General features: G+C 37.5%; 1 protein-coding gene across 1 annotated transcript in view; it reads right to left on the bottom strand.

The window, feature by feature from the left end:
• Positions 1–7,796: 7,796 nt before the first annotated feature.
• The window catches only part of tln2b (talin 2b), a 155,797-nt gene continuing 146,344 nt past the window's right edge, over positions 7,797–17,249 (bottom strand). The window contains exons 53-57 of the mRNA XM_081356466.1: positions 15,682–15,807; positions 14,925–14,987; positions 14,650–14,832; positions 14,348–14,473; positions 7,797–11,682 (exon numbers count right to left, since the gene is read on the bottom strand). Of these exons, the coding sequence (XP_081212592.1) occupies positions 11,554–11,682; positions 14,348–14,473; positions 14,650–14,832; positions 14,925–14,987; positions 15,682–15,807 (627 nt within the window). The 3' untranslated portion in view covers positions 7,797–11,553. The remainder of the gene's footprint in view (positions 11,683–14,347; positions 14,474–14,649; positions 14,833–14,924; positions 14,988–15,681; positions 15,808–17,249) is intronic.

Raw genomic sequence — 17,249 nt, 5'->3', positions numbered from 1 at the left:
GGACACACACAGGCAAAATGTGTTAGCCGTGGCTCTGCGTCACAACTGCTAGTTGTTTTGAGTGAGGCATCCCAAAGGAACCCACACCTCTTGACAAGCTGTCCTCTCACCCCAGATCAGGCCCCCGTGACCCTGTCAGTATTTGTTCAGATGTCTGACTGTTCTCGTGTCAGCCTCGGTGTGGGGTTCACACTTCCCGTCAGGGAGCTTGAAGAAATGGGAGAGACGCCAAGATCAGCCAGAGGAATTCATCTAAGATCAACTTCTCTGCTGACAGTACTGAACTTAGTCATAAACTCTGATGCTGAGCTTGTGATGTTTTATGAAAAATCAGCAGTGTGGTTTCTAATTTCTCCTCAAAGCTTTGAGGAGGAAAACCTCATCGTGAAAGAGGTTGTCTGATGAAAGTCTGAAAATCAAGCGTCAGATTCCTTGAAAGATCTCCAATCAGATGGGGGAAACATGGGTAACATTAGGACCCCTTTATCTTTGATTGAATGGATGACAATAAAAAGTAAAATGAATGATCTGATGCGATTTATTGGGGTAAAATAAAAACCTATATGATTGGTTCACCCTCAACCAATGCACTAAACTTCTCCCTCTATTTACAGTGTGATAAGTGAACCAGAGCCAATGTTTTTACTCCTCCTTGACTCATTACTTGGTTGGACTGGCAAAAGTAACTATATATATATATATATAAGTCAGATTTATGAGAAACTGACTACTGGCAATTACAAAAAAATCGAACCAATGGAGAAACAAAGCCGCAATTGTGAGATATTGTCACGACACGTTGTAGGAAAGCACATGCACCGGTTCAAACAGTCTTTAATAATATCCAAAGGTATCTCTAACAAAGGGCAAAGGCAAAAGATAAAGTCACTTTGCGAGAAATAAAAATCACAATTTGGAGATATGAAGTCAATTGTTTCAAGAAATAGTCACAATAAGCTTTTTATATTTTTACTTTGAGGCAGAAATGGGCTTCCATACATGTAACTGTATTTATTTAGGATTTGACCCTACAACCTTTCATCAAGAGCGCAATGATTATGAATTACTTTAACCACGACTCCAAACAGGGTGTTATTGACACTGCTATTTAAACAAACTACTGAAGCTCTGGGGTGTCAGCAAATATTTTTACGGCTCATACAGAATAATCCAGACTTCCGGATTCTCCTTTTGACTGAAAGCAACATGTTCTCCAACCTGCTGTTCGGTCCTTGCAGGCTCATTTGACTCCTCTCAAAAGTGGGCCATTTGTCGAAACGAGAGACCCATTTCCTCTGCATATTTCCAGAAAACTCAGCAAGCCCTTGTTCACTGCTGTTTATTCAGCTTTTGTAGCTTTTGGGCAGGGAAAGCCACAGCAGCGAGACTGAGAGAGAAAGAAAACGCTTACGGCAGGACTTTTCTTCTGCTGAAAGATGTGGCAAAACCCTCTTGGATTGGGAGGTTTCCTTTCTAAGAGCGAGACAGTAAGGTGTTGCATTACACCAAAGGTTTCAGACTAGCACTTGTTGCCAACATCTCTAAGCTTTTGTCCCTGGTACTGATCTACCCAACTCAGACCATCTTAACTGAACTTCTGGTCCAGGCTAGATATTCCTGAATGACCAGCGTAAAGTTATTTCCATTTACCAACAAGCCTTCAGCCAAACATTATAATGATGTGATGGCTAAATTCACTTTAACATTTAAAATGACCGATGCTGATCTATTTGCGAGGTGTTGAAAGGCAAATATGCTGGACTATAAAATGTTTGTGGGGACAGTTTAATGTGCCATTCTGAGGAGAGGTGTCATGAAGATGGGAGGGTGTGTCTGGATGATTGAAAGCGTTCTTCAAACCACTGCCAGCTTTAGGGTGCTTAAAAGAAGCTAGCTCCTCACCTAGTATTAGTATTTGGTGTCCAACATGAGCTCGAATCCAGATATATCAGCGGCGCCACTGCTGACTCAGAAATGCTGACACCTAGTTACACCACGGTTAGTGGAACAGCTTGGTAGGTTCCTTATCCGATAGCCAACAGCAGACTGGTTATACAATCTTTTAAGGTGGTGGACCACTTCAAGAATAATACAATTTTGAACTACTATACACCTAAACTACCTCAATTGCGTATCGTTTTTTACACTTTTGCACAGTTTTACAGACAAGGCTTAAGACTAAAATGCATGTTTTAATAGATTAATCATGGCCAATTTACTTAAATTGTGATGAATTAAGAATTCATTCCCAAAACGTATTAATTCGTAACCACATTGTACTAATTTGTTCCCTCGTTCCAGTGTCTGTACCGGTCTCACATGTTTTCAGCAGGACGGTGTCCCAGCGGGTCAGTGGGTCGGCCGTCTCAACTGATCTATGGACCAGAGGTTATTAATGGGATCCTCAGACCAAATATCCCCCAAAGGTGCAGACATCGGGCTGCAAAAACAAATAATACATACGTTCCCTGCGGTTCCTCAAGGGGCATGAAAAAGTAGAAGCAGACATGAAGACTGTGAAAAGACAGGTATTTATATGTATTCTGTGATATTTAGACCCGAAGAACTAAAAGTGAAATGAACTCAGATATTTTCGTTAACCATAACTGTGTAATTTTAGTATCACTGAGATCTTAAAAAATGTTTTTGTTGTGGTTGCCAGAATAATTCTTTAAAAAAAAAAAAAAAGACAGTGAAACCATAAACATATTTACAGAACCTGTACATTTTACAGTATAAAACTGAAAGACACATGAAGAATCATGAATAAGTTCATCACAATTAGTTTTTCTACTGGCAGAAGTATATACTAGTATACAGAAGGTGTGTCATTCAGGCAATCTCAAAACACCATCATGTTAACACACATGACACTAAAATAATGCAATATTTTCATTCATTAAACAACAGAAGACGTAACATAAAACCCAAATGTACATACAGTAACTTATAACAAAAACTAGGCTATTAAGAAACTAAATACCTTCAAATGTGAAGTATCACACAGGGAATTCTGGGAATGTCAGTTTACATTTTTTTTTTTTACTGTATATTATACAGTATGTGGATCTGTTCTTTTTTACATCTAAAAACTGTAACAGCATTTTACTGTAAAATTACATAAAATGTCCAGGTACTGTTAACCTATTTACTGTTTTTTTTCCCATAGCGTTTTTACAATATTTTACAGTTAAAATGATTTAAAAAATGACTGTTGTTTTTGTTAATATTTTCAATTAGTTTCTGTTTTTATATTTTCGCAGTTTCATTATCATTTTTATTAAAGTTTTGGAAATTTCGGGTTTTTTTTGTGATTTTTTTGTTTATTTTAGGTTCATTCATATTTATTTCAGGTTTAGTTTCAGTTATTTTAGTACATCATGTTAAACTTAATGAAAATGAGGAATGTTGCCTTGCTTGCCAAGTTGAATTAAAGTAAGTTTAATTTTTTTTGTGTGTGCTGTACTTACATAAAAAAGTTGTTTGTTAAAATGAACTTATTGTGTTCATGTTATATTGCCAAACATTTGTGCTGCTATTGAGGTATAGGATACGGGTAAGGTATAGGGTTTAGTGGTACTTTACAATAAGGTCTCATTTGTTAACATTAGTTAAGTTACTAACATGACCGATGCATTTGTAACTGAATTTTAATCTTTGTTAATGTTAGTTAATAAAAAACACAGTTGTTCATTGTTCAAGTTAGTTCACAGTGCATTAACTAATGTTAACAAATACAACATTTAGGAAATGTGGAAATTAAGTACTTAAGATTAATAAATGCTGTAGAAGTATTGTTCATTCTTAGTTCATGTTAACTAATGAAATCTGATTGTAAAATGTTACTATTTCATTGGAAGGTGTTCGGACTCTAGAAATGGATTGTGTCCTTTCTAACTTACAAGTTTATGGGGTTTTAAACCCATTTAATTTATAAGTGAATACATAAAAATGTGATATTTAGGGTAATGGTTTGGTCAGATCCATAACCCAAAGTAAGCAACAGTAATAGTGATGCTATAACAGAAGACAGCACCCTGTATTTGGAAATGCTCTCTAATGTCCTCTCACAGGAGATCTCAGACAATAAACAGCATCCCAGGAGTCACGCTCCTCAGGGATGACAACATAAGGGAATCGGGCAACCCCTTTCACGAACAAGCCTAAAATAGTCATGTGTACAGTCCGGATCATTCCAGCGCGACTGCTGAGTTTACTCTCAAAACACGCACCTCTCCAAGAAGATCCCTTCTCTCTACACAAAGAAGACTGACTGACATTATTCACATGATCTTATTCATGTCGTTGTATAATATGACGATCGTACACCATTCAGGATTGAACTGAAAAGGCCAATTCAGTGCTTTAATTTGAATTATGTTAGAATGCAGGATGTAATTCAAATTCCAGGAATAAGAAATGGAATGAAATTAATAATCCATTTAATTTAAAGGGATAGTTCGCCCAAAAATGGAAATTTTGTCATCATTTACTCACCCTCAAGTTGTTCCAAACCTGCATGAGTTTCTTTCTTCTGTTGAACACAAAAGAAGATATTTTGAAGAATATAGTAGGGAAAAAATACTATAGAAGTCAATGGGTGCCGTCTTACCAACATTCTTCAAAATATCTTTTTTTTTATATATTTGCATTTAAGTAAATTATTCTTCCTGTCATTCCACTTTCACATCCAGTAGAAAGAATGTGTGGCCAGTTTAATTCAAATTCACAATTTCTAAATTTGTTCTCTAAGTAGTGCGAGTTTTAGATTTGAAGGCACTAACACACAGAACACTAAAGTCATTAACAATGGAAACACGGCACAAAGCAAACAAATCTGTTTCATTCCTAGGCGAGAGGGTTGCTTAAAATTAGTCAAACAGCTGTGACAACAATGTTTTTCCTGTTCTCCAACCTTTTTTCTTCTTTGGGAAGAATTCTCCTTCCAGAACTGATGTGATGTTAAGATTACAGGAAAATAAAACCACCATGCACTTGAGTTATCATGAATACCTGAACAACACATGGAAGACGGCTGTGTCCAACTCTGTGGAATTCTCACACACATACACACACGCACACACACACACACACACACACACACACACACACACACACACACTCACAATGTTTTCATGTTTTATGGGGACTTTCCATAGACATAATGATTTTCATACTGTACAAATTGTATATTATATCCTCTAAACCTACCCATCATAGAAAACTTTCTGCATTTTTACATTTTCAAAAAACATCACTTAGTATGATTTATAAGCTGTTTTCCTCACAGGGAACAAAACATTTCCAGACAAGGATTTTGGAAATTGCCATCTTTTGTCCCCATAACAAACACACCAACTTTTTATTGAAAAAAGCCTGAGATTCCCATAACCAAAGTCTGACACACTTTAGCTGCCATTCCATTGTCTAAACTTCACACATAGCCTAATTCTTAAAATAATTCAAGAACCAAATGTGTAAAAACTTGGTAAAGCAACATTCCCGTGTGTAAGATTCTCTGAGAAAAGCCTTTTTACTCAATGAATAATACAACACTATGATCAAGCAGCGGTAAATCACTGAAGGATATCCAACAGAAATGCGACCGCTGCCCCCTCAATTCCAGCGCCATTCCTGTGGTACGACGAACAAAGCCTCAGATTTCACAAAAACGAGTGCTTGAGCTGCTCATGCTAACAACACCAAACGACAGACATACACAATAATTGACAGCAAAGATTTTTAACAGTCTGTCCAAGGCTTTTATAAAGAGTAGGTCTAAATATATTCGTCTGTCTTTAGACAAAGCATTAGCATTAGCAACACGATGCAGACTTGTTAACCATCCTCTGGAATGTGTGCCTGAAATTGTTTCACATGAAAAGATTAATGCTGAACTGAAGAAATCATATTTTCCCACCTCAGGCCCAAAATATCAGGCCATTTATTGGAGGACCTTCAAATATGGGGTTTTCAATTAGCCTACTTGAATAGCTAATAGGCCTACCAGTTTGTCTCGCATAATGCGAGAATATGGGTTTCACAGAGTTCACACAGAGTTCGCATTTTTAATAAGGTTTCTCATCATGCATCAGTCACCATGAAATAAAACTGTTGTACTGTGCCAGTGTTAATTTTGACAGCAACTTTTGATTTAGTTGGAATTGAACTTGGTCTGAAGGTAGGCTACTTGGGTTAGGTTTAGGGGTAAGGACTAAATAAAATCGGACAGGAATGTCGTTCCAGGATCAACAATGTCTCTTACCTGGCAAAATCATGCTGACTGGTCCTTGGTAACATTGAAAACCCCTGCATTAAATAAGCTATATTCGACTGTACTTCCTCTGGCTGGCCTTTATATCTACAATGGGAACTAATGAATACTAATGGAACAAGACTAAGTAATGTATGTGTTTTCGTCTCACCCGATATCAGCAGTGCAGCATCAATGTGTTCACTTGAGTGAACTTTCAACTTTTTATTCTCCCATTTTGCTGAACATAATGTTCTCTTATAGATTGCTGTCTGAAGTCGAAGCACAAACTGCTACATGTCCTTTTTTGGTCACACAGACTGTAATTTGGCCATTCTAATTCCCAGAATGACCGCGACCACAAACACATGAAGGAGTAACAGCGACACCAACTGGACAGAATGCCTCACATGTAGAGCTACACAAACAGCGTCAGACAAACATTATTTAAAACTATGTAGAGAAAGGATGTGAATACATTTCAGTGACTAAAAATGTGTATCGTCGTAAAACCACTTTGAGCATTTGTTTGGTTTAGTGTGTACTGAGGCCTAGGCTACTTATAATTACCCCTGAACAGAGAAAAGCGACAGATTTAGTCTGTTTCAGTGAAGAACCGTACATTTTTAAACGCATTTAAAACTTACCACAGCTGGTCTCCACTGCAAAGTCTTGACGGAAATGGAAAGGGTTTTTAAAGGGCCGTCGCCGTGGATGGTTGCCAGCAGTCAAATTTATTTATTTTTTGTCACGAAAAAACAAAATTACAATTTTTGTTTGCCCAAATATGACGATACCCTTCTAAAATAGCATTTTCATGTTTAAAGATCCATTTACGCTTGAAAAAAGAGGTCATTGTTACTATTTATTTATTTAAAAAAAAAAAAAAAATCCACACAAATAATAGTAATAAATACAAATAATAATAAAAAGACTTTACCAGTATTGGAATATTTTAATGTTTTTGAAGTCTCTGGATACTCTTATGCTCATCAAGCCTGCATTTTCTTATTTGATCAAAAATACAAAAACAGTACTATTTTAAGATATTATTACACTTTTCTATTTTAATATACTTTAAAATATAATTTATTTCTGTGATGCAAATCTGAATTTTCAGCATCATTACTCCAGTGTCACATGATCCTTCAGAAATCATACTAATATGATGATTTATTATCAATATCGGAAACAGTTGGGCTGCTTAATAACCTTTTTTTAATAACCTGTGATACTTTTTTCAGGATTCTTTGATGAATAAAAAGGCTGATGAAAATTCAGCTTTGCATCACAGAAAGAAAATTATATTTGAAAGTAATACGATTTTAAATTGTAATAATATTTCACAATATTACATTTTTTTTTGTTGTATTTTTGATCAAATAAATGCAGCCTTGATGAGCATAAGATAATGTCTTTCAAAAAACTTTAAAAATAGCAATGTTTCCAAAATGTTTGACTGGTACTGTATAAAAAACTAAAAGTGTATTTAAAGCAAAAACATGCTTTCAAAAAAAAAAAAATAAATGCTTTCACAAATTATAGTTTGTTGAAACTCTTTATTTTCAGGGCAATACAAAAAATACTTTCGTGACCGGATAAATATTATACATACAGCATTTTAATGTTCATTATTATCATTAATATTATTATGAATGTCACTATGTCAGTTGATTAAAGAAAGCCCTAACTCTATTTCAATAGAAGGCGACAGTTCTTGCTGTTTTCTTCGGCTCCACTGAAAGACACCACATGTTCAACCACATATTGCAATATCTTCATTATAGCTACAACTTGAAGTAAACAAACAAACAAACAAAAAACTTCATACATAGTGATTTACTGAAATGGAGAGCAAGATAACCATTTTAATAGTCTTTTTTCATGTGGACAAGCTGAAAGCAGTCAGTGCTGAGAGAAAGAATCACGTCCTTACTTCCCTTACTCGTGGTTTGTTAATTTGTCGTGAAGCTACACATCTAAAACGTCCGAAGAGTTCATTGTACGTACGGCAGTGTAGCGGCCTGCCAAGGCAAGGGCATCTTTAGGCCTCAGTAGGTACAATATTGCAGAACAGAACCAAACAGCCGCGGCTTCGACTGAAACAACGCTGTACACGCCCAAAGCCATCCCTCATCTGCTTTATCTCTCAGTATTGCTATCTGAGACGCTTTAAATCCAGATCAGCGGAGTGAAATCTGGTCCACAAGCAGCATAAAAGAGCGGCTTGCACACTGAGCTACTGAAGAAGTCAGAATAAGGCACTATGACACAATGCAGTCATACAGTCAGTTCTCATCTTTTAAGTGCCACACATTATTCTACGCAACGAAACGAGGAATAAAACGGGAATTACACCCTCTTAAAAGATTCCACTGTGATTTTTCTTACCAAAAACACACACCAAGTACACGTTAAGCGGAGAGACGTGTTATTAGCAAGACTATACACTGACGACGCCGTTGAATCCTATAAAGCTACCGATGTGCCGTTGTTCCTGCCGTGTTCCTGACAGCCATGCAAGCACGATCTCAAACAGGAAGTTGATTTGCAGCGATGGATCTATCGCAAGTGTGAGCATATCCATGTTTTAGAAGAACTGTGATATTAGCAAGTACAAAATCGCGATTCTGGAAAGCTAGCGCTCCGCATACTGAACAGTATATACTGTACGCTGCTTTATAGCATGTGAAACAGCCTGGATTGCTAATATTGAATTATATTTCAAACGGTTGTATGCTACATCGTTGTCACATGACCTCACCACGTAGCCTGTCTGGCATATTTTTAAAGACATTTTGTGTAAGCTTTACTTCTTACATGGCTCTAGAGCAGGGCTTGGCCGTCAAGATCAGTGTTGCCAAGTCCACGGGCTACTTTTAAGCTGCTGCCACAGGTTCATTTCATGATTTTGGTACTACAACACCCCCAAAACAACCCCCAGACATTCATATTCATTCATAAATTCAATGGAGAATTTGGCCACCCCATGGAGGAAATCACATTTTTTGGACTACTTTTGTTGTGCAGACCTGGCAACCCTGCTGGAGTTCCACTTTAGCTCCAGCCTTGATCAAACTAACTTTCCTGTGGCTTTCTAGTAATCTCGAAAGACCTTGATTAGCTTGTTCAAGTGTGTTTTATTCTGGTTGGAACTTGGAACTAAACTCTGCAGGAAAATCGCCCGATCACTGTGATTTTGCCAAGACATGTTCCTGAATCGATATCTTTTGTTGATCCTGAAACAACATTCCTTTCCAAAAACAGTCCTAATCCAATCCCTGCTTGTAAACCTAACCCTACCCATAACTTATCTCTAAAATCAGAGGGAAATGATGTAGAGGCACATAACCCTGGTTGTAAGACTAAACTTGACATGAACTGTAAACTTGTCCCTCAAATTTGATTGGTTGATTGGATTGTTGATCCAGGATCAACAAAGACGTTGACATGTTAGGCGCCGTTCACATATCGCGCCTAAAAACGCGTAGAAAACGCTAGGCGCGCCATGTTCTCCTTCTTCCAAAGCGCTAGGGCGGTTGCGCTCCGGAGGCGTCATCGTCGCTAAGCAACCATCAGCTGCGCTCTCCGTTACAGTTGTCACGTGACCTACGGTGCGCTTGCGGAATTCTGAAAAGATGAGATGTTTTTATCGCGATGCGGTGCGGACGCGCCTGGAAAAAACTTCCATTATGAGCGCGCATACCGTGCGCCTACATTTGAAATAACGAACTTGAGCGCGCAAAAGACGCGATATGTGAACAGGCCCTTAAATTTTTAAGTACAATCAACTTGGATGTTTAAGTCATTTCAACTTAAATTACATTAAACTGACTTCAAAAAATGAGTTGAATTTTGTATAACTTATAAAAAAAAGTTGAAAATTGCTTAACTTATTTTGATGAGTTAAAGCAATGTAAAAACATATGTTGTCATAACTTATTGATCATATCATTTTTTACAGTGTTGGTGAAATCACGTTCACAGAGTTGCCCACCCCTGCTCTAGAGGCAAGTTATGTTCGGAATGAATTGCTAGCATTCTGCATACTACATACTTCATAGTATGCAATACTGTCTACTATGTTAAATATTGTGCAGTATGCAAACAATGGTGAGTTATATTGTTGATACATGACTTCATTATTATTCACATTTAATTAAGATAACATTTTTCACACTTTTACCTAATTTCGACATTTTGGCGCATATAATAGATATGCAGTATGCCATTTCAAGTTCGGACAAAATTAAGACTGGTATTACTTTTTGTTCATTCATTACACAGGAAATAAAAAAAGCACATTGCATTGTGGGATATAGTGTTCCACACAGAGTACTGTTTCTATAATGCACATTTCGGTAAAAATAGTAGGTCATTCGGTTGTTCCAATGCATAAGTATGCATACTGCAGAAATAGTAGTATGGTAGTATGCTATTCCGAACATAGCTGTTGTGTTTTACCAAACCTCGTAATTACGGTAATTACGACATGTCGTGAACGCAGAATAAGTTTAGTCATACAGAGGAATCATGGGAAACGTAGACATAAAATCTGGGCTACGGCTGAGGTACTATATGAAGAGAGGACTGAATGAATGAAAGAGTTGAAAGACATGATACTTCCTTATTTTTATCAAATCATTTGAGCCCCCAACTACACTATAAAGTTTTGCTATCAATAAATAACACCGCAAAGCGCACCGGTACATTCTTTCATATTCATAACCTTACTTACCATAATACATTTCTAGAGTGGTATATGAATAATTTGAGCAGTGCATTCTAGAAGCTTATTGTCACACGTGAGTCAGAACTCAAGCAAATAATGAAAGCTTATGGTCTGACATCATACTTCATAGGTGCAAAGTAAATTTTCTCTGGTTTTCGGCTGCCAGATTCAGATTTGAATAGTTTCACATTGTTCGCATTGTACTGACATTATGTAGGATTAGTTATTGAGATACTTATGGTAAATTATCTCCAAGCAGTGGGATACAATTGATACATTTCACACGCACACACACACTCAAACAAACCTCTAACTAGTGCTTTAAACCTTAATACATGACTAAAAAACAAGAACAAAAAATATTAGCCCTATGTAAGAGGAAACGCATTCATACAGCCAATCAGTGGCGCTAGTCCCATGTGAACCAATCACATTTAACTTCGACAAATCACCTGACAGTTACACAACCAATGACGTGTAACATCTCTACCCCTCCACGTAAGGAGCAGCCAATCATCCGTAACAATCAGGATCTGATGACTGTGGCGTCCAGTCAGACAAGAAGTGTTCAGCTCTGGTCCTCTCTCAGTTCGCTGGGCAGGAACTTGTATTGCTGCTGTCGGATGTGGGCGAGTTTCTTCCGCGCGTCCTCTAACTCTCTCTCCTTTCTTAGCATCTCCTCCTGTGCTGCAATGATCTGGAAATAATGCAAAACAATCACTCAGTGAATGGAAATCATACAGTTGCACTGCAACATATTTTCCAAACAATGTACATAAAATGTATGTTACAATCAGGGCTTGACACTGTGGCTAGTGGTTTTCCAAAGTCACTAGCCACTCAGCATTTTCACTAGCCACAATTTTGACACAGATACCATGGGGAAACTGCCATATGGATATTTTTAATATCGCATAATTTGGCAGCAGGCTTATTTGGCTGCTGTCACTTTAAGACCTGATGCACAGATCCATTATACTGTTACACATGCGTTTTCTTTCTCAACTGTTAACGTTACTTAAAACATAACTGACTGATTAACACAAATTTATTCTATGCATTTAATGCATAAATGTGACAAATGCAACGATTGACATAAAATTGGTTTTTACCAACGATTACCACAAATTCTTAATTCTGCCCTCATTTCATGCAAAAATGAATGCGACACGACTGCAAATCATTGTGCCAGTTTATGCAAGAATGGTTTATGCAAATCTGTTTTCCTTGTGTTGCATGAATGCAACAAATGAGGATGAATGCAATTTATAAAAGAAAGATTTACAAAAATGTATTGTGTAATTAGTCAGAAATTACACAATTTACGTGAGAACAGTTTTACAAACAATGTGCATGAATGATAGGGGTGTAAGAAAAAATCGATACACTTGAGTATCGCGATATTTTATTTTGCAATACTGTATCGATTTTCAAAAACGCAATATCGATTTTTTTTTTTTTTTTTTACGTCCAAAAATATTCATGGTAAGACCGTAAGACAGTGGTTCACGTTTATGTTGTTTAAATCCCTACCAATAGATAGCTATGCTGAGACGCACCACTAGTGTCCTCGCCAGGCTCGCCTATAACGGTGCGTGTCCACTGGACATTTTAGGATTGACATTGGACCGGAGAAAGCGTTGAGAGCGACCGAGAGCGTCAAAAAGTTGGGCAGTTCCTTTATACAAATATCAAGCGAAAAACGCAGTCGGCAGCCAATTGCTGTGAGGTTCGGGATGTGATGTCTACCTTGAGAGTTTAAACATATGCAAATTGTGCCGGAGTTTATGCTGGATTTAGTGCGTAAATCATTTTGTTTACAAATTAGACGTTGTGCAGTTGTTATATAGCCTATATGTTAAATATTTCATTTTGGATGTGTTTATTGTGATTATATTGGCTGGTTTTATAAAAGTTTATACAACTGAAAGGATATCTTTGCTTGGTGCATTTGGAAACAAAGCTTGTCTATTTCTAAATGTAATCGCGTGCATCGTTCACATCAAACGCGAAGAGAGCATCTGGCGCGAGTGATTGCAATGTTAAGTCAATGCAAAGACGCGTTTACGCGCGTCTGGAGGTCCTGCGGCACGAGGCGTTTAGTGCGGCGCGGTTCGCCTCATTCGCGCGTCCAGTTCTTTTAAAATCTTTTATCACATAAAACTTGATTTCAATATATGACACATTTATTTTGTTCACTTTCATCCACTTTCATTCATTTTCGTCCAGTTCACGTTGTTGTTTTGTATTGTGACAGGGGCTATGTACCTATTTTCTTTTATTATGGCCTACTTGAGCATATAAACATTTGCTCACTAAGAACCTGTAAACCACAAGCCCAAACTGGCAGTTTGATTTTCTGTGTACTGAATTGTTTACCTAAAGTAAACTTCTTTGACTTTTATGCACATCATTTCTTTTTTTTAAATATTTTAATATATTTTACTTTTAAAAAATCCCAATATATCGCCTTATGCACAGTATCGAAATATATTGCAATATATTGAATCGTGACCCATGTATCGTGATACGTATCGTATCGCCAGATTCTTGCCAATACACAGCCCTAATGAATGATGGTCAATGTTTGTATGCAATGTTAAAGTTTCAAATCTAAAACCTTGCTTTAAACCAGTTTTCCAACGTGAAGCAAGCCAAATAGTTTGTGGCACAATGATACATAAATAACGCTTATATATTAAAGCCGAAAATGCCAGGGAATGTTTTTCCTTCCAGTTTTTCCTTCAGTTTCTGTCTCAGTGATAGAGAGAAAACGCTTAATATTCTTTAGTGGAACGTGTAATTGTATGGGACTGGATCTGCAATAGGCATCCAGTTACTTTCGAAAAAGAGCAGCATTTTTGTGGATTGAGGGAATGGCATGTATGGATCAAGGCCTGACCTTCTGAAGAGGGGCTGACTCAGTGAAAAAAGCAACTTTTTGTTGTGCTGGCAACCATTCCAGGGTTCATGCATCCACTCACGCCATCCACTCAACGGGATTTCTCAGATGTTCGGAATATTCCAGTGCCCTCTCTCAAGATGAAGACATGAAGGCATACTGGGAGGAAGGAAGCTCTGAACAGGCAGACACGCAGTCTTTAATTAATGTGCATCTGGACTGGGATGAAACGGGAAAATAAGCTGTTTTGCGGATACAGCGGCCGAGCGTAAGATGCCAGCTGTGGATGCCTGGTGCAAACCCACAGCTTTCAAATTCCACTGATGTCTTTGCAGATCCATAATGCAGTTCTAAATGTCAAATCTCTTTTTAACTGAGCGTCCTTTGGAAGTCAAGGGAGATTCAAAAACTGGTGCAGACGAAAGGATTCATACTGTGGGAACACGGGAAGAAGCCTCACCTGAGCGATTCCTCCTACGAATTTGGTTTTAACCACGACACTGTCGTCTTCGGCTTTATCGAAGGCTGCTTTCTGCGCTGCCTTCACCAGGTTGTCAGACGCTCTCTTGACTGCATTCCCAGCAGCCTGTGCAGACACAACGTTTTTACTGAATAGGCTACACCTTAGTAGGTTTTCCAAAACCACTAACTTTTAACCAAATGGTTTCAAGATGATTTTTAGTAGACGTAGTTCTCCTCACACAAGATGTCCGCCAAAAATACCATTGTTTTTATAGCTTGGTATATATATGTGATTGCAACCTGTAATCTCCTCATGGCCTCTGAGTCCTGGTCAGCTTTGACTTTACAGGCCACCAGCAGCTGGGCCGTGGAAGCCGCCACCTGTTTGGCAGAAGAAATGAGCTTCTCCTCGCTGGCGTGACCCTGGACTGAGGCGTTGGCGGCCTCACACAGGCTACTGGTGGCGGCCGCAACCATCCGGGCCTACAAGAGAGGAGGATTCAAATTAATCATTTGCAATTTAGCTGATGCTTTTTAACAGTACATCTCTTACAATGGTGATCATTTCAACTTACTGCTGATATTAGACCCTGGGACCACTGGCCGTCATCGACTGCATTGGCAGGGATGGAGCCCACCTACATGAGATATCATAAAGATTAAAAAGAAGCAGCGTTATTTCAGTATCATTTATATACTACATCATGAAGAATTTACTTTTATTTTTTCAGGTTTCAATTCAAGTTTTAGTAATTTTGCCTCATGCTCATGTTTTTTTTAAGAGGCCGCATTATGTCCTTTTACAAAGTCTTGATTGTGTAAAAGGTTTTCATGCTTGAATTGTCAAAAAACATTATTTTTCACATTTTTGCAGCACTTCTCTTCCTAGTCTGTCAGTAACACTCCGTTTAGTTCCTGTCTCTATGAAGCCCCTCCTTCTGAAAAAGCGCAATGTGCTCTGATTGGTCGGCTGGATCAGTGTGTTGTGATTGGTCAACCGCTTTGAGCGTGTCACGCCCCTTAACATAACAGCAAATTTCAACAGACTTCTAATGCAATCCAACCAGGCCACGCCCTTTTTTTTTGCATATGCCTTGGGAGGGAATTATTTAAATGAGGAATATTGTGACGTGTTCATTCCCAGAAGAAAACTTAAGAAAACTCAAGTTCAGAAACAGTGCGCGCTGATATAGAGAATAACTCCTTTTTATCTAATATTTATACTTTATTTTATTCCAGCTTTATTTGAATAAACAAAAAACTATTTTGAATCGTTTTTATTAACAATAACAACAATCAAAAGAGCAAAGAAGTGATAACTCTTGATAATACCTTGCCCTGTGCTACGAGCTCTCTCTGAGCGGCCGAAGCAGATTTGACCAGAGCACTGGTTGCTGCAGCAATGGATTTCGCTGCTTCCAGGATCTGCTCCTCAAAGTCCAGAGACTCGTCAGCTTGCTGCAAGAATAAAAAAGGAATTGTAATGAATACTCTTAGCTCACTGCTGGTTGACACAGCTAGTCATGAAACCATTATTTATAGTTTATTATATTATACATTATTGTTAATTTTTATAAAGAAGAAATTTTTTAGCTATACTAATAGATGGGCAATAAGCCTCGCCAAGCCCTTACTTCAGCATAAGTGACATTTTATTATTCATTATTATATTATCTATTTCATACTATTATGCTTGGTTGATTCCAAACAAAAAGACAGATTTCTGGTTGATCAAACTCCTTTGAGTAACAGGTTGACATACGTTCCACTATTACTCACAAGTAGCATGGGTTTGTTCAGAAAAACATAATACTAGACTACACTGTAAAAAATTCTATGATCAATAAGTTATGACAACATATGGTTTTAAATTGCTTTAATTCATCAAAATAAAGCAATTTTCAACTTTTTAAAAAAAGTTATACAAGATTCAATTTTTTTTTTGTAATTTAAGTTGAAATGACATAAACATTCAAGTTGATTGTACTTCAAAATTTAAGGCAGCAACCTTTTTTTTTTTTTACAGTGTAGTTGTAATACATTTCCAGCATGCAGTATGGACACTCTGCACAGATTGCTATAATTTTCTGGATGTATGAAATGTGACACTGCAAATATAAGGTTGAGTTGAGAGCATTGCATTGTGGGATACAGTAATCCATGCAGTGTGCTTTGGTTCTATATTGCACATTTAGATAGTGCATACTATGCACATAATGCATACTGCAAATTAGCACAGGTATTAAGGTAATATGCTATTTTGAACACACCCTTTATTTCCCTATGTTCTTTTGATATGAAAGTAACATTTGATATGAAAGTAACATATGAAAGTAACATTACGCAATGATAAATGTTTCAAACAGTAGTATGCCACAGTTGTCACATGACCTCAAATGACAGCCTCACATGATCTTAAAAAACAGTTACTTTGCACTTTGAACCCATTTGATTTTAAAGAAAGATGCTGAAAATATTGCAGATATTACTTCTGGTACATTTATTAAACCAGAAATGAAAGTTTACATTAAATGCAACGTGTCCTCTTGTTATATACTAAACCTTTAATGAAAATTAATGAAAATTTGGTCATTCTTTACATACTGCACACAGTTTACTACATACTGCATTAATAGTATGGATACTATGGCAGTATGCTATTCAAAACAGCCAAGGCGATGAAAGGGAGGAGGTGAGATGTACATTGGACAAAGTGATCTGAGGGTGACACCTTGTGGCACGGAGGTGACACTTCTTAGGTTCACTATGTTCAGAATCAACAGCGTCAAAGGAAACGGCACAATTCTAACAGACCTAAGACACACCCTTGCGTGCCACCATCGAAAACGTATCTGTCTGAAACCACAAAAACACACACTCACGTTCATGAACAAGTCATA

The sequence above is a fragment of the Scardinius erythrophthalmus genome (assembly GCF_964197995.2).
Source record: "Scardinius erythrophthalmus genome assembly, chromosome: 24".
Lineage (NCBI taxonomy): Eukaryota > Metazoa > Chordata > Actinopteri > Cypriniformes > Leuciscidae > Scardinius > Scardinius erythrophthalmus.
The sequence above is the reverse complement of the archived record's forward strand: the minus strand, read 5'-3'. Positions and strand labels throughout refer to the sequence as shown.